Source organism: Leishmania infantum, chromosome 26, assembly GCF_000002875.2.
Source record: "Leishmania infantum JPCM5 genome chromosome 26".
In the NCBI taxonomy this organism is placed as follows: Eukaryota; Euglenozoa; class Kinetoplastea; order Trypanosomatida; family Trypanosomatidae; genus Leishmania; species Leishmania infantum.
The window spans coordinates 20906-37478 of NC_009410.2; the positions used below are offsets into that span (position 1 = coordinate 20906).

Here is a 16573-nt window from a genome sequence, read left to right on the forward strand (position 1 = left end):
CAAAAAATTGCCCAAAGGGGCCCCACCCCCCCCGGGGTCGGAAGGGATTTACCTCTTGATGGGGCCCCGGGGGCGTATCGCAAGGGCAATGGGAGGGGGGTTAGGCGAACCCCCCGCCACCCCACAACAAGGGGGAAACCGCAAAAAGACGGACGCACACGGCCACACGTACACAAGCAAGCCGCAGATAGGGATTGCCCACACCAGCCCGATGAGGAGAAGAGGGGAGCCCGAGCGGTGTTGGCATGCGTGACTTGATGTAGCGTTTGTAGGAGAGAATGTCCATGTTCTTGCGCTCCGCGGGCAGCTTGTCCTCACCCCCCTGATTAAGGCGTTCTCGCTGATGTCGTCGCGCTGCATCGGCACGGACGGAAAGGCCAAGCAGCAACGCGAGCAGCGCACCGAGGATGCAGCCGAGCGCCTCGACCACCAGCGGGTGCGCCAGCCCCTGTGCGCACATCACGCGATAGCAGTCCGCGAGGACGTGCAGCGCGCCGTTTAAACAGCGCAGCACTCTCTGTGGTGCTGCTCACGTCGTACAGACGCGGGATCCTCATCAGCGGCGGGGACACAGAGGTGGTGAACTGCGCCGCGTCCACCAGCACCTTCGACAGCACGTGCAGAGGGTTCAGCACACAGTGGTGCGGACCCACCTCGACGAGGCTGCCTTTAGAGGCATGACACTGCAGCAATGCCGCGGGCACGCGCGAAAAAAAGAAACGGAGAAAACGCAGCAGGCGGCAGAGGGCGAGGTAATGGTGCAGCGGAAGGGTGGAGGGGGAGGGGGGAAGCCAACGCTGCCCCGTGCAGCGAGCAGGGAGGGGCACAAGGAGCACGGAAGAGGGATGGCCGAGAGGTGAGAAACTGGGGGAGTCGTAGGGGAAGAAGGCGATGGAGACGCGCACACGGGTGAGGGGGAAGGAGCAGCACACGTAGAGCAAGGTCGCTGGTACGCACAACAAAAGGCGCGAAAAAGGGTACACACGGATACTGCAGCACACTCGACCCTGCTGCACGCGCAGAGTCAGCCCCTCCCCCCGCCAACGAAGAGATCGCACGACCTCCGTGTGACAGTTTTGCCGCCTTTGCACCGTTCTTTTTTTTTCCTTTAGCCGCACTTTATAACGGGCGTCTGTCTGTGCCGCAGCTGTCAACTCACTACGGGGTAGAAGCGTGTTGTGGCCCACCAGCACGTTCATAGGCGGCGCACTCACGCCGTCCAAGGAGAGCGAAATCAACGACACACATACACGCAAGCATGAACGCCTCTGTTCACGTAACCAAGCGAGAAAAAAAAAGAGAGCACTGGAAGCCGATGGCTTAAGAGTAGCGCCTACGTCGTGTAGTGGGCGCTTCGCTCTCCCGTGTAACGGGCGCCCTTTAGCGCGCTCTCATGAAAGACTCCTCCGAGGGGGGAGGAGGAGGGGGAAGGAGGCGCCTATAGGAATAAAGTCAGTTATACGGTACGATGCCCTTAGAGACGCACACACGCACACACCATCCATCGGCTACCGCTTTGTTTCCGCCCTCGCGAGTTTGTACATCATTTACTTCTCTGCTGCGGGTGTGTGCGCGTCTGTGGCGTGCCGTCTTTATCCTCCCTACAGCTCAGCCTCCGCCTGCACCCAGAAACGGCTAAACGCAGCAAGCGCACTACTACGCAGCGATAAGCAGACAGATAGGGTGACAACGCAGAGAGCAACGACAAATCTTATGGGTGCCGTAGTGAGGGGCAGGTTTGCGCGTCTGATCAGGAGAAGGGGGAAAGCGCATGAACATGCAGAAGCACTAGCATCTCACACCTAGTAGACACATCTAGGGAAGCGGATCAGGTTGACCGAGGACGATAAAGAGGCGCGCAGAAGCGCTTCTCATCGAAAGTTGTGGCTCACCTTGTGACTGAAGAATATCGAGAAGGTGGCACCGAACAGAAGCAACGGAACTGCGATTCTGCAGCGACAACCCGAGACAACAAACTAAAACAGACACGAACAGAGACAATTCACCAGAATGTTCATTCGTGAGGATTCACAAGCGGGACTACCATGAGATCACGTGAAGACGCTATGCGCAGGTGCACTTATTTACTCGCCGCACCGCCTGCAGAGCGCAGAAGAGGACCTCCCAGCCACACTCAGCGGCACGAGACTACCTTATACGCATTTGGAGAGAGAGACCCTCGGTGCAACCGCCATTCCCACTGCCGAACCAGCCGCGCTGACAAAGTTCGACGGCTCCAGAGATGGCGGGCACTGGGTCCCTTTAAGCAATACTCACGCGTGCGCCGTTCCCCCTGCCACTTTCCTCTTCTCCGCTTCTCAGCAGTGAGAAGGGGGGAGGTTCACCTGCCATGCGGGCTCACAACAAAAAAGAGCGCTGCCTCACGCGGCGCGTACCGCCCGTGCGCAGACACACGGAGATGGAGACGTGTGTGCCGTGCCTCGTGCGTACTCGCATCGCCACAATCAGTAGCGCACAAAACAGGCAAAAAAAGGGGGGTGGAACAGCCTCAGCCCTGATGGCGGCCAACAGAGAGAGAAAGACAGGGCAGCGCACCACCAGCAGCAGCAGCAGCGTCACGCGCTCCTCTGCTTCTTTCCGGTTCGGGGCTGGAACATCGGCAGCGCGCTCGACATAGCGACCTTGTTCACCTTGGGCACCACCTTGGGTGGGATCAGGTTCTTGAGGATGCTTCGCTCCTTTCGCTTCCGGCCATGGATGCTGTCCTTCAGCGTCCGCTCCATGTCCGTCACGGGCTGCCGCTTGGACTTCTTGCGCTTCACGCGCTGCTTGCCGTGGCGGCCAGGCATTGCGGTGCACTAACGGGGGAGAGGGTTCTCGGGAAAGTGTGCGGCGTGGGGCGTCACAGGCACTGCGCCGCAGGGCCGGGTCTGAACTGTGGCAGTTATGCCGATTTCTTTTTTCTACATAGATAATGAGGCCAGAGGTGGGGGGCGGCGCAGAAAGCAAGTGGGTGGAAGGCGGGATACGAAGCAGGGGAAGGAGGGCGGTCTGAAAGGTCAACCGGCTATATTTGGGGAGGTATATAAGACATGAGCGAAGGGGAGGCGATGGCGCCTGCACCGACACTCGGCACGCAGAATTGTGCACTGCGAAAATGAAAAGAGGGGAGAGTGTCGCTACACCCCTGCGCTACTGAGCTGCACAGCCTCGCCGTCGTTGGATGCCTTTGTCTCGCGTGACACCGCCGCAGATGGACACCAAAGCGAGAGGGGATGCGGTCAAAAAAAAAAAAACAGCACAGCCTAGCGGTGCTAACACTGTGAAAAGGGAACGCGGCGTCACCCCTGCAGCGGGGAGGGGGGCTGCTTGGCCGCGGTTACTCGCCGCAGCAGCAGCTCCAGCGACGTGTCCGTCGACACGGCCGCGTCCACCTGCACGGGGTGCAGTTCGGAGAACAGGACGCTGTGTGACGCTCGCAGCCCCTCCAGCACGTGCAGGTAGTTGACGCTGTTCAGCGTGCGGAAGCTCCTCTCGCAGCCCAGCTTCAGCAGTACCTTGTGTGAGAGGTTGAAGAACGGCTCCGCCTTGCGGTCCTTCCGCGGCGGCCAGCTCAGCTCCACACCCCGCGCCGCCAGGCAGTCACGGAACTCCTGCAGCGCCCGCCGCTTCACGCGGTCGCGGTGAACGTCCGCTCGGGCGTAGTCGTCCACGTAACAGTTGGCAACCATGCGCTGCTCCCCCGCCGGCGTGCGGCTGCTCAGCCCCAGCGCCGCGTGCTCCTCCGGCTCATACTGCACAATCCTCCAGCAGCGGTAGCACTCCGCGAAGAAGATGACGTACTCGGACCAGTTGCGGAACCGCTGCATCGCTGCGTCGTAGAAGGGCAGGTCGCGCACGAGGTTCTGCACGTGCGCCGCAGCGATGGAGCCGCAGAACTCGTCGTTCTCGATGACCGTCCGCACGTGCTCCTTCAGTAGCATCTCGCACGGCAACGGCGCGCCCACCTCCACGGGCGCGCACCAGTCCACGTCCACTAGCAGCGTCACCGACGACGGTACCTCGCGCACAAAGCGCGCCGATGACACGGGGGCGTTGTGCATCAGCGGGCCAAGGTAGTGCACAGTCCCCCATGGGAGGCGCAGCGCCAGGAACAGGCCTCGACAGCGCGCGCTGCGCTGCGGCACATCCACGCAGAAGCGCAGCTCCGTGAAGCCGTTGTAGCGCCGCGCGTCGGCGCGCACCGCCTCCACCGGCAACGCAACCGTGTACGCGCACGGCAAGCACCGCGACGCGAGGTGCAGTCGCACCACCACCCCGTTCACGGCGAGGTCAACTACCGCCAGCGCGTCCGGGTGCGACAGCCGCGGCGGCATCGCATGGAACCGCTGCAGTGAGCCTTTCTTCCCCATCCTGCAGCGAACACACGAGGGGGAAGGGGAGGGGGGGGGACGGAGCTCGTAGGACGATCTCCGCGCCAGTCGATAGGAGGCCACGCACGCAGACACACTCACGCAGGGAGGTATAAAACAAAAGATGTACCAGGGCGCAGGTGAAGGAAGGCAGGGGGAGGAGTACTGAAGGAAACGGAGGCGACTGTGGTGGATGCGGTGGAACGCTTTGAGCCTCGAGGAGGTGTGGGGACCGACGGCAAACGCTCGGGCGAAGGTCGGTATGCATCCTTCGACAAGTGCGCAGGTGCGTCGTGGTGTAAAGTGCACGTGAGGAGGGAGTGAGGGGGGGGGGACGGCCATGCACAGCGAAGGGGCGGTTGAAGGGGGAAATGAGGTGAAGGACTAAGGAAGGGGAAAAGCGGCTGTTCTGGCGCCTTCGCTCTCGCTTGTGTGCGCGCGCCTGCACACCATCGGAGCGGGGCAGTACGTAGTGCCCACAGCGCGCGAAACACCGACAACAGCCAGCTGCGCCGCGGGCGTTGCTTCTGTGAAGCACGCAACACCAGCGCATATGACCAGGCAGCCCTCTGCTTTCGCCCCATCTCTCACCCACACGCACACACACCTCATACACACACATAAGACCACCACTGCGGTGGGAGGGGGGAGGGGCTGAGCACGGGAAGGAAAGAGGGGGGAGGGGGGGCAGCCAAGAGAAAGGAGACAACGCAAACACCAAACACCACGTCCGAATCGCTCCAGGACGGCGGTCTCACACACGCCCACAGCTGCCGAGCCGCTACTTCCCCACCGCGACGCGTGACGGCAGGTTCTGGAAGAACTTTCTCGCCAGGCTAAAGTCCTTGCGAGTGCGGAAGAACAGCGAGCTGTAGATAAGCGTGAAGAAGACACCGCCGACAAACCCCCAGTTGCGCAACTCGATGTCGCCCGCCCGCCGCCGCTCGACCAGCCTCGGCGAAACGTACTCGTCGTAGGTGCACTTGAGCAGGTATGGCACGCCGGCCCACATGACGGGCACGCGCTTCAGGTACGGGATGTAGCACCCTCGCATCATCAGCGACAGCGTCGCGTAGCCGGCGTAGGCACCGTTGCTCGTGGCGTTGCAGTCGAACTGCGAGTTTGTCTTCGTACGGCTCACCTGCGCAGCAAACACGTAGGCGAAGCTGGAGAACAACCCGGCACCAACGTACACGGCCATCGCGTGCCGCCACCCCAGCACTTCGGTCAGCGGCTTCGCCACCGCCCACGCCATGACGCAGTTGACGACGCAGTCCGTGCCGTTGGTCACGTACAGGCACGACAGCGGGTTCGGGTAGAAAGCGCTGCTCCGCGTCAGGAACACGTCACGCATCACCATCGGCTTCGAGCTGCGCAACATCACCGGGTTCGCCGCGTAGCTATTGGAGTGGTACAGTATGAAGAGCGTCTGGTCCGTGGTAAGCGCCATCGCCATGATGGAGCCAGTGATCTCCGCGTACGATGGCATGCCCGGCGCGCGCACTGCTCAGCGTGTGTGTGTGTGTGTGTGTGTGTGGGTTTGTCGCTCGCTTACTTGTCCCTGACCTGTCGCCCAGGCAAATAAAAGACGGTGTGCGGCAGCACGAAAAGAGGAGAGGAGGGGAGGCAGTGCGCCCGGATGAGTGCAGGCAGCGCGCCTCCATCGAGGAGGGGTGAGGCGCAGGCGCGACGGCATCGTAGCGGGGTCGCTGTCTCGCAGCACAGTCGCCTGTACGCGCGCCGAAACAGGAGCAAGGAGGATCACAGAGGCGGGTAAGAGGAGCAAGAAGGCAGATGGCGCGCACAGGCACGCGCAAAAAAGTGCACAACGGTGCACACGCCCCCGGGTCGGATGGCATTCACACTTTGATGGGGACACGGTGGCGTATCGCAAGGGCAATGGGAGGGGGGGTAGGCGAGCGCCGCGCAACGCCACAACAAGGGGGAAACCGCAAAAGACGGACGCACACGGCCACACGTACACAAGCAAGCCGCAGATAGGGATTGCCCACACCAGCGCGGATGAGGAGAGAGGGGAGCGCGAGCGGTGTTGGCATGCGTGACTTGATGTAGCGTTTGTAGGAGAGAATGTCCATGTTCTTGCGCTCCGCGGGCAGCTTGTCCTCACCCCCCTTGATTAAGGCGTTCTCGCTGATGTCGTCGCGCTGCATCGGCACGGACGGAAAGGCCAAGCAGCAACGCGAGCAGCGCACCGAGGATGCAGCCGAGCGCCTCGACCACCAGCGGGTGCGCCAGCCCCTGTGCGCACATCACGCGATAGCAGTCCGCGAGGACGTGCAGCGCGCCGTTTAAACAGCGCAGCACTCTCTGTGGTGCTGCTCACGTCGTACAGACGCGGGATCCTCATCAGCGGCGGGGACACAGAGGTGGTGAACTGCGCCGCGTCCACCAGCACCTTCGACAGCACGTGCAGAGGGTTCAGCACACAGTGGTGCGGACCCACCTCGACGAGGCTGCCTTTAGAGGCATGACACTGCAGCAATGCCGCGGGCACGCGCGAAAAAAAGAAACGGAGAAAACGCAGCAGGCGGCAGAGGGCGAGGTAATGGTGCAGCGGAAGGGTGGAGGGGGAGGGGGGAAGCCAACGCTGCCCCGTGCAGCGAGCAGGGAGGGGCACAAGGAGCACGGAAGAGGGATGGCCGAGAGGTGAGAAACTGGGGGAGTCGTAGGGGAAGAAGGCGATGGAGACGCGCACACGGGTGAGGGGGAAGGAGCAGCACACGTAGAGCAAGGTCGCTGGTACGCACAACAAAAGGCGCGAAAAAGGGTACACACGGATACTGCAGCACACTCGACCCTGCTGCACGCGCAGAGTCAGCCCCTCCCCCCGCCAACGAAGAGATCGCACGACCTCCGTGTGACAGTTTTGCCGCCTTTGCACCGTTCTTTTTTTTTCCTTTAGCCGCACTTTATAACGGGCGTCTGTCTGTGCCGCAGCTGTCAACTCACTACGGGGTAGAAGCGTGTTGTGGCCCACCAGCACGTTCATAGGCGGCGCACTCACGCCGTCCAAGGAGAGCGAAATCAACGACACACATACACGCAAGCATGAACGCCTCTGTTCACGTAACCAAGCGAGAAAAAAAAAGAGAGCACTGGAAGCCGATGGCTTAAGAGTAGCGCCTACGTCGTGTAGTGGGCGCTTCGCTCTCCCGTGTAACGGGCGCCCTTTAGCGCGCTCTCATGAAAGACTCCTCCGAGGGGGGAGGAGGAGGGGGAAGGAGGCGCCTATAGGAATAAAGTCAGTTATACGGTACGATGCCCTTAGAGACGCACACACGCACACACCATCCATCGGCTACCGCTTTGTTTCCGCCCTCGCGAGTTTGTACATCATTTACTTCTCTGCTGCGGGTGTGTGCGCGTCTGTGGCGTGCCGTCTTTATCCTCCCTACAGCTCAGCCTCCGCCTGCACCCAGAAACGGCTAAACGCAGCGGCCGGGGGGAGAGGGGAGGTCACCAACGCAGCAAGCGCACTACTGCGCAGCGATAAGCAGACAGAGACACACACACACACAACTCAGAGACATGCGAGCCGATAGGTCGTGTTTTTGCGCGGCTATTGTACGGCGGGGAACGGCCGTTAGTACCGCCGCCTTAGTGCTTTGGCTGCGTCTTTTAAATTTTACGTTACCGGAGATGGTGATGTCGTATCCGGCGGCATCGTCAACTGCAGAGGTGCTGGCGGAAAGAAGAAGCAGAGAAGGACTGAAGGAGTTGCTCACGCGTTAGTGCGGGTGCTCGGCCAGCACATCACCGCAGCTCAAAACACGAGGACCCGTGTAGTTCTTTGAGTCCCCACAGTTCTCCTCCGTCAGCGCGTCGTCAGAAAGAAGGCTGATAAACTTAATATCTTTGTAGCGGCTGTTAGCTGTCGAGTGGATCTTCTCTGCCGCCTTCAGGAAAGGAATGCTCAAAATCGAGACCATCTCAACAACCACTGCGTCGCTCGCCTCCACCAGTTGCAAGCCCGACAGCGCGGTCCCACCCGTTGCCAGGACGTCATCGATTAGCACCACTCGCGATCCCTTGCCGATGCTGCCGTAGCGGATCGTCATCACCTCCGGCGCGGCTTCTTTGTACTCCTTTTCATACGGTTCGCTGCGGATAAGGAGACCAGCATTCTTGTCCGCCTTGCGCATTAGCACGAACGGGATCTCAAGCTCCACGGCGATCATGGGGCCGAAGAGGAAGCCGCGAGCATCGAAGCCGAGGATATGCGTCGGGGCCGGCGACATGGCCCGGTACCGTTGCACAAGGAAGTCACGAATAGCTTTCAATGTCTCTGGAGACTCAGTGATGCTGCTGACATCGGCGAAGCGGGGGACATTGCGCGGGGAGAAGACTGGGGAGTACCAGCGGTAGCTCTTCTTCAGCAGCTGCGAGAGCGCGTGGGAGTCGTCTAGCAGGAAAGAGTTGGGACTGACTTCCTTGAAGGGCATGGTGGCAGGGCACAACTAAGCGGACAAGAGCGTAAGGCGCGGGCGCGATAGCGAGAGTAACAAGTGCTGTCAAAACCCTGTCGCTGTCGGTGGTGAGGGTACAACAGAGGTACACAAGCGTGGCTGGGTATGCGCGTGTGTGTCGATGCTGCTGGTATGTGTGTTGACGGATGGTGCGTGCATCACACCATAAATCGTTGCCCCATGATGAAGGCAAAGCGAGACACGGAGACGCAGAGAAAAGCGCATGAGGGGAAGCAGCGTGAGTACGGAAGCAAAAAAAACGTCAACATACTTTAGAGCCCGCAACCTCATCACCCAAACACATCCCCGCGCAGAAAAGACGGGTACGTGATAAGGCTGTGATGCGCCAAGCGGCAATACATGCGACTCTGTGGTGCCTTGGGTGACGGCGAGGCGAGACCACAGCCTTAGAGGACGCTTATTGGCTCTGCTGCGTTCGGCGAAACGGCCTGTCATGTAGTCCCAGTTCGCGTGTGTGCGGTGGTCCTTTCAAAGAAACGGTCATGGTTGCAGTGTGCGTGGTACGCACTTTTCTCTGTCGGAAGCGGCGGTTTTCGTTCCTAGTGCCCTCTATACATGAGCCTCTCCCTCCTTTGGTGCGTCCCGAGAGTACGCCTACACATCGGAGAGGAAAGACACCTTCTATGTTCGTTGCCGTGGGTACGAGTGAACAGGAGGTTGCGTGTAGCTACCTGAACTGCTGCGGGCGCTGGCGGCATCCATGCTACCACGAGCTGCTTACTCAGCGACTGAAGATGCCGTTGGAAGCACCGAGGGCGGGTTTGCGTGGAGGCGCTCCATGCGCGCCCGTTCGAGCTCGCAGACAGCGGCAATATCCTCAGCAACGACGTCGCGGCGTCCGTGGCTCGCCGCGTGTGACCGCATGAGCGCCATCGCTACTGAGAAGGAATTGTTATGCAGGAGCGGATCTCGGTTATTCCACCCTGGCAGGTTTCGTGACATCTCGAAAAGCGCGCGTGACGCCCTGTCCGATAATGTGTCGTCCACCGGCGACGGCGTGTCAAGACATCGGACAGCGTCGAGATAATCTCGCACTGCACCGCTGCTGACATGGTGCGTCTGGGCAGCCTCCTGAGGGGGTATTCTCGGGTCAGGACTCCACCTTAGACGCATGGCAAAACGAAAGAGCGGGTGCACAGCATCGGGTGCATCTCTGCCGTCCACCGCGAGCGTGGAGACGTCGACTGGCAGCTCCAGTGTCTGATAAGGGTACTCGAGCAACAGCTGCTGCTTGTGAATCAGCGCAAACATCCCTTCGTACCACGCCTCATCGCGTGAGCCTAGCGACGCGCAGTCTATCGTGACGTGGGTGCCGTTGGCTACCTGCAAAACACCCGTCTCCAGATAGTTAAGGTCGTTGTTGTACTTTGGGGTGACACGGCCGTGTGGAAGCGCCCGGAGCACCTCACCTGTGAGAAGAATCTCCGCCACAGGCACGATGTCACGCAACTGCGCCGACCACTCCGCGGCAACCAACTGAGGGGAACTGATCAGCAGCGGAAGGTCGCCGACAGGCGTGGATGCGCTGTGCATGCTCACTCTTGCGCACAGATGAAGGAGCAGGTACTCTGCAGTCAGTGCATCGCCTTTGGTCAGTGTGCATGTAAGGTATGCGATGGCGTTTGTGCGAGCTGCTGTCATGGGCAACGCGATGAGCGGCGGAGTCGATATGTGCCGTCGCACCTGAAGAGAGCTCACCGGTGTGTAGGAGAGGCAGAGGAGTCTGCTTACAAGACCTCTTGACAATTCTGTGGCATTCCACGCACTAAAGCGCTCGAAGTCGTCAACGTCGTTCACCTGCAGTTGGTCGTCGGGGAAGTGCTGGTAACCATAGAAATCTATCACATCATTTATGCGAAACGGATTCTGACGTGCACCATTCTCGGCCGGGAGCAGCACCGTGACGACGCACGCCCCTTGAAGCTGCCGGCTGCACGAAGGATGCGGGAAGTTCAGAGATGGGCCAAAGACGGGCAAACTGTATGACTGTGCCGTTGCAGTAACGGTGTCGCTCTTGCTGCTTGTGTGCCTGACGCACTTCCGCATGCGCTCCTCCTCGGTGCTGCTCGTAGGAACCCCCGTCAGGGCGTCCTCGTCGCGGTCGGTGCGCTTACGGAGGGTGCCCCCGTGTGCGGCACCGGAGTTGCGCGATGTTTCATCCGCGGTGTAAAAGTGCAGGTTGCCGGGGACGGGGATCACGTACAGCGAAACGGCGTCCATGTATTGCACCTCATTCCCGTCCGCCGCCTCTTGCGCGCCGCTGGACGAGAAGAAGTTCTGGCGGCACGCACAGAACAGATGAAGCTCAGGCTGCACCTCCTGAATCATGCCGCGGCATCGGCAGAGCTTGCCGATCGAGTGGGCCAGCTGCGTCGGCGGGAACACATCGATTGCCGTGCTCCGGCACTCTGGCGACTGCAGGTACTTGTGGGCGTAGCGAACAGCCTCGGCAATGGAGCCGCTGGTGGTGCTGAGCTCGCGCAGAAGCGCCTCCATGTCATGTCGTGTTGGCATCGCTTCCCCAAGAATACGGAAGGCGCCTCAAGACCGGTGTGAAGAAAGGGGGAAGCAGAGAACAGCTGTCCACAGTGCGCTGCAACCGAGCCGACGCGGAATCGCTCGTTTGTTGGCGAACTGCGAAATGCGTCTGTCTCTTGAGTCTTGCAGCGACGAGAAGCCACAGTGGACCGCGGAGAGAAACTTGAGGGGAGCAACACTTCTAGAAGTGAGGAGGATGCACAGATATCTATATGTATGTATATACACGCAAAAGCACTCGGGGATGACAGTAGCGCGCTGCAACACCAAAGAGCCCAGGGAGAGTGGCTCGTCTTGCAGGATGACGAAGCTGTGATGGAATGTCAGAGAACGTCATGTATGTGTACACGTCAATAAAAGGAGCTCGGTGAACGGCGCACTCATATACGCGACAAAAGGGCAGCGGAGACGTGGGTGATGGTGAGGGGTTAGCGGACGCTCGGGAGGGTGAGCCAGACGAATGAGAGAAAGTGCTGAGGAAGGGAGGGGAAGGGGAGCGCGTGCACGTGGCGGAGCAACTCACTTAAAATGAGTGATTGTAGAGAAAGGACGCTGTCTGCGGCGACCATGAACTACTTTGGCGCTTCTTGCGGTTTGTTGCCTAGATTCTGCGCCCCTTCGTACAACGCCATTGTCATCCCCTGTTGTGTGTCAGACTCTGCAGAGGAACCACGGTACTCATGAACAAGCTCTGATGCAGAAGTCAGGGAGTAAGGCTAGCCAGCGGTCAAGCCTTTCGCCTATGTGTGTGTGTGTGTGTGCCACTACATCTGCTTTTCTTCTTGTCGCCGCGCATCCGCCAACCTGCGCAAACCTACCTGCGGAGAGCGAATGCAGGTGGCGACCGTAGAGAGAGGCAGAGGCCACAAAAGCCGCCTACTCAGAGAAAAGTCAGCGCCGGGGCAAAGGAGTTGCATATGGCGCATATGATACACTGGGGGAGGGACATATAGAGACCGAATCCGAAGCAACACAAGAGGAGGGGCACAGAGGCAGAGAAGCGGATAAACGACACATAAAAGTGAAACGATCGAGAGAGAAAAGGGGAGGGAGGATGAAAGAGATCGCACTTTCGCACACAAGCCACCACAAAAGCAGACAGGCATGTGCGCGTGTGCAACAACGGCTAAATGTGGGTGGATAGCGGGAAATGCAGACAGACGTTATCGGCATGCATGCCTATGGGCGCCTGTGAATGCGGAGGAAGGATGCCGAAGAGTCAAACACATAGAGAGAGAAAACACACATGCACAATAAAGACAGAAAACGAGAAGGGGTCCACAGCAACGAGAGTCGCCGTGAGTGCGCACCGAAGAGAACATCAGCATCACCTAAAGTATTCCTTCCCCTTCCTTGCAGTCGCATGGGGAAAGGCAGCAAGGCAGAGGATAGAGAAAGGCGCAGCGAGAGAAAACGTTCTGGAGAAAAAGACAGACCTTCTACCCTAGATGCACCTGAAGATATCCTTGCTCACAAACACGAATACATACATACGTGCCGACCGAATGAGAAAACGACACAGCTGGATGAACGGAAGAGAAGACACACACGAACAAAAAAAAAGCACACAAAAGTGTGCACCGTTCAATCGACAGGACCTTGGCCCAAACTACACAGGCAAGCGTGGCCGCACACATCCAGAAAGAGAAATGGCACCAGAAACACGCGTACGCATGGGGTCCAAAGCACCCAGGATTAGGTTATAGAAGGGACCCGTCGTCGTTTCGTTTTCGCCTTCTTCCGTATATGCATGCTGCAATAGAGCAGGAGTCAAACGTCCCTCTACCCTCCCGGCCCTCTGCGGCCTGCCACAGACCCGTCCCGTGTGTGGTGCCCATGCAGCCGTAGACACACGCGCGGTACACCAGCGCGCCGGCCCGATCATCGAAGCACCGCCTCGGCCTCATACTCTGCCCACTCACACCTCGGCCCCCGCAGGTCGCCTCGCAGCCGCTCACGTGATGCCCAGTCGCCACCTCGCGCATCCCTCCCCGCCCCCCCTCGCGGTGGCTCAGCCTCCCCACACCGGTGTGGGGCGTGTGTGGGTCGGGGGTAGGGGTGAGGTACCTTCGAGTCACCCTGATACTTTGCCTATTCTCATATGGATGCCACAGACGTGCCCACGGTCGCGGGTCGCGCCGACGCAACGCCGCCCCAGGACACGACCACCGACATCAGCAGCCACACATCGCTCTGGCATCCCTACCTAGGTGGGTGCCTCCCCCTGACACCACCAGCAGGGGGGAGGGGGAGGGGCTCGGCATCGGCAGGGAGAGGGGCAGGGGCTGGGTGGTCGACTGGCTTCTCCCGGACAGAGAGTGCGAGCACCGGACCCTGTTTATACCGCCCACAGTGGGCGACTGTACACCCACCCACCATCGTCGTAATGCACGAAAGCCACCGCGAGAAAAAAGAAAGATGTCGGCGAGGCAGACGAGAACAGGGGCGCGCCAGCGCACGAGTGAGAGGGGTGGGGAGTGGGGGGGGGGGAGGGGGCAAGTGGAGAGGAAGCCATGAAATTCGAGAAAAAAAAGGAAAAAAAGAGGGCGGCAACGAGGAGGAAACAACAACCGAAAAAAGAGATGTTCGCAGAGAAAAGCCGGGGAAGAGCACGAAGCGAAGCAAAACGCTCTTGCGCATGGAAACATGCATCTCCTGATGTCTACATGTGCGCCGTTTCCGATTAGTGACGTCAGTTGAGGAGGACTGCTTTGCGTGACGCGCAGCGAGCACGAGGCGGATGATGAAGAGAAGAGGCCCCTGAGTGGAAAACAATGTTATGGCTGGTTCACGGAAACAAAGATGTCTGGTGCTGTCTGTATGTGTGAGTGGGGTTGTGTGTGCGTGTGTGTGCAAGTGTATACATGTGCGCGCATGCGTTCATGTGCGTCTATCGCTCCCCGTGCTCTCACCTCCCGGCACAAAGCACGTCCAAAAAGGAAGAGAGCGGATAGGGGAGGATGGAGCTCGGCAAGGAAGACGCGATGAACGAGCGGGCAGAAGCGGAGGAGGCGAAAATGCCATTTGAAGTGGAGGAGCGGAGTGCGGCATCCGTCTCCCCTTTCCCTTCCGCGAAGCGACCGATAGACATACATGCATACGGGGGGGGAGGGCGGAGAAGGCGAACGGTACGAGGCACAGCATACAAACAAAGTAAAAGAGGGGAACGCAGAGAGAAGACACGCACCAGTGAAGACGATTGGGAAGCGACTTAGTCATTCGCTCGCCACCGCAGCTTGACGCTCACATGCACACTGCCTAGGCGCTCAACGTCAAGAAAAAACAGGGGAGGGAGGGTGGGGGGGGGGGGGGCAAGCAAAGTGGCATCTTCACACATCGCATCTAGCCGATCGAGTATTAGGCGATAGAGGGAAAAGAAAAACACGAAAAACGATCAAACTTCTGCGTCTCTCGCGCGCGCACGCACTCAGATGTGCACGCGAGCGAAGCCACAGACATCAACGACGCATGTAATCATGCCGTGTAAACTACTTCCCGCAATACCAGCAAGAAGCACCGCACATGCAAGGAGAGCAGAAGTGAGAGGTGTCGGCACACGTCTACAGAGAGGAGAGGAGAGAAGCTCTCATTAGTGACACAGAGCGCCTCATATACATGCAGCCAGCGGTGGAACAGCAGCGCTCTGAAAAGAGAACACGAGAAAAGGAAATGCAGAACTCGGCGGGCTCCTGTTGCTGTTAATTTCAGCGCCGAACGGGCAGGAAGTATAAATCACACGCACAGCAAAGTCACGCAAAAGCAGGAAAGACGAGGAAAAGAGGCCGCCTCAGAAAGACGGGCGCGCTGCAGGCGAAAACAAGCACTCCTACGCAGTTTATCACAGAGAGAGAAATGGCACGTGCGGACATGGAGAAGCGCTTCGACAACGCTGCGGACACCGAACGGTGATGCAATAGTGTGAACGACGGGCGGAGAACGCACGCATATGAGCTGTCGAATGTACCTCACAGGTAGTCCCATCCCCTCGCGTTGTACGGATCAAGCTCGCTGTACACGGAGTCGCACATCGCGAGTCTGTCAAGAAGCGGGAGCAGTAAGAACAGCTCGCGGTCTTTCGGGTCGTTGATCCACGTCTTGATGGGAATGGCGTTACGCTGCTGAAACGAGTAGGCGGCTGGGCTGTTGTCGAGAATGACAACTCTCCGAAGATCGCGACCGAGTCGGTGGAGATCCTTGACGTAAGAGCGCTCGCAGAAGGTACAATGCTCGCGGAATAGACGCAAGTTGCCCAGAATACCGTGCGGATCAATTTCGTCCATGAGTTTGTCACAGTAGGCGCGCATGCTAGCAGTGAAAATGACTACTTCGAAGCGACGGCTCACAAAGCGCAAAAAGTCCTCCAGGTAGGGCCGGTACTTGACGCTGACAGTGTACGTCTTCCCTTCCGATGCCACGAGCAGCACCTTGTCGTACACGACATCCGAACTTGGCTGAAAGGTGGAGTGCACCAGCGTCTCATCCACGTCCAGCACTAACGTCACCTTCGGCACGGAGGCAAAGGGCAGAGGCGGCAGCAGCGGCTTAATCTCAACTTCTTGAACCAAGCACGGCGAGCAGTTCGTGGGCGACTTGCGAAGCAAATCGAGCCGCGTGATCGTCGTCCCATTTCGGCGGTTCATCGGAATAATGCTGCGGGTTGTCGAGTCAGGCACCACGTCCACCTGCTGCACCTGCGTCACAATGTTCTGTTGGGGAGATGCATTGACACTATTTTGACTAGGCAAATTGCCCCCGCTGCTACTACGCTGGAACTTCTCTCGATACTGCTTGAAGAAGTTGATCGCCTCCTGCGTCGTTGGTTTGTGCGCCGAAGACATCTTCGTAAGAGGGGGGAAGGTGCGACCTGCGGGAGAGAGCGCGTGCACACAGACACACAGAAGTGCGGCGCAAGAAGAACACGCGCGAAAATGGAGCCACGGCCGTGGCGCGACTGATGCACAGACACCTCAATAAAAAGGTGCCACAATGATGCGTGTGATGATGCGGCTGGCGCGCCTAACAAGCCACCGTGTAGGAGGAGGGTATAGAGGGTGTGCAGTAGCCGCGACGCAAGACGGAAGTCGATCACACGAATATGACAACAACAAAGAAAGGTTCCGCTCCGCACCAAGAGGGGAAGTGTGGCCAGAGAGA

General features: G+C 59.2%; 6 protein-coding genes across 6 annotated transcripts; all 6 read right to left on the reverse strand.

Moving 5' to 3' along the window:
• Positions 1 to 2576: 2576 nt before the first annotated feature.
• LINJ_26_0091 (conserved hypothetical protein) lies at positions 2577 to 2810 on the reverse strand (the record flags this gene model as incomplete). The annotated part of the gene is made up of 1 exon (XM_003392562.1): positions 2577 to 2810. The coding sequence occupies one exon, from the start codon at positions 2808 to 2810 to the stop codon at positions 2577 to 2579; it is 234 nt and encodes a 77-aa protein (XP_003392610.1).
• Positions 2811 to 3302: 492 nt separating this feature from the next.
• On the reverse strand, positions 3303 to 4373 carry LINJ_26_0100 (conserved hypothetical protein; the record flags this gene model as incomplete). Its single annotated transcript, XM_001470323.2, has 1 exon — positions 3303 to 4373. The coding sequence occupies one exon, from the start codon at positions 4371 to 4373 to the stop codon at positions 3303 to 3305; it is 1071 nt and encodes a 356-aa protein (XP_001470360.2).
• Positions 4374 to 5154: 781 nt separating this feature from the next.
• Positions 5155 to 5862, reverse strand: LINJ_26_0110 (conserved hypothetical protein; the record flags this gene model as incomplete). Its single annotated transcript, XM_001470324.1, has 1 exon — positions 5155 to 5862. One exon carries the CDS (start codon positions 5860 to 5862, stop codon positions 5155 to 5157), a length of 708 nt encoding a protein of 235 aa, XP_001470361.1.
• Positions 5863 to 8122: 2260 nt separating this feature from the next.
• APRT (adenine phosphoribosyltransferase) lies at positions 8123 to 8836 on the reverse strand (the record flags this gene model as incomplete). The annotated part of the gene is made up of 1 exon (XM_001470325.1): positions 8123 to 8836. One exon carries the CDS (start codon positions 8834 to 8836, stop codon positions 8123 to 8125), a length of 714 nt encoding a protein of 237 aa, XP_001470362.1.
• A 762-nt stretch (positions 8837 to 9598) lies between these two features.
• On the reverse strand, positions 9599 to 11395 carry LINJ_26_0130 (conserved hypothetical protein; the record flags this gene model as incomplete). The annotated part of the gene is made up of 1 exon (XM_001470326.1): positions 9599 to 11395. One exon carries the CDS (start codon positions 11393 to 11395, stop codon positions 9599 to 9601), a length of 1797 nt encoding a protein of 598 aa, XP_001470363.1.
• A 3989-nt stretch (positions 11396 to 15384) lies between these two features.
• Positions 15385 to 16257, reverse strand: LINJ_26_0140 (nuclear lim interactor-interacting factor-like protein; the record flags this gene model as incomplete). The annotated part of the gene is made up of 1 exon (XM_001470327.1): positions 15385 to 16257. One exon carries the CDS (start codon positions 16255 to 16257, stop codon positions 15385 to 15387), a length of 873 nt encoding a protein of 290 aa, XP_001470364.1.
• Between the last annotated feature and the right edge of the window lie 316 nt (positions 16258 to 16573).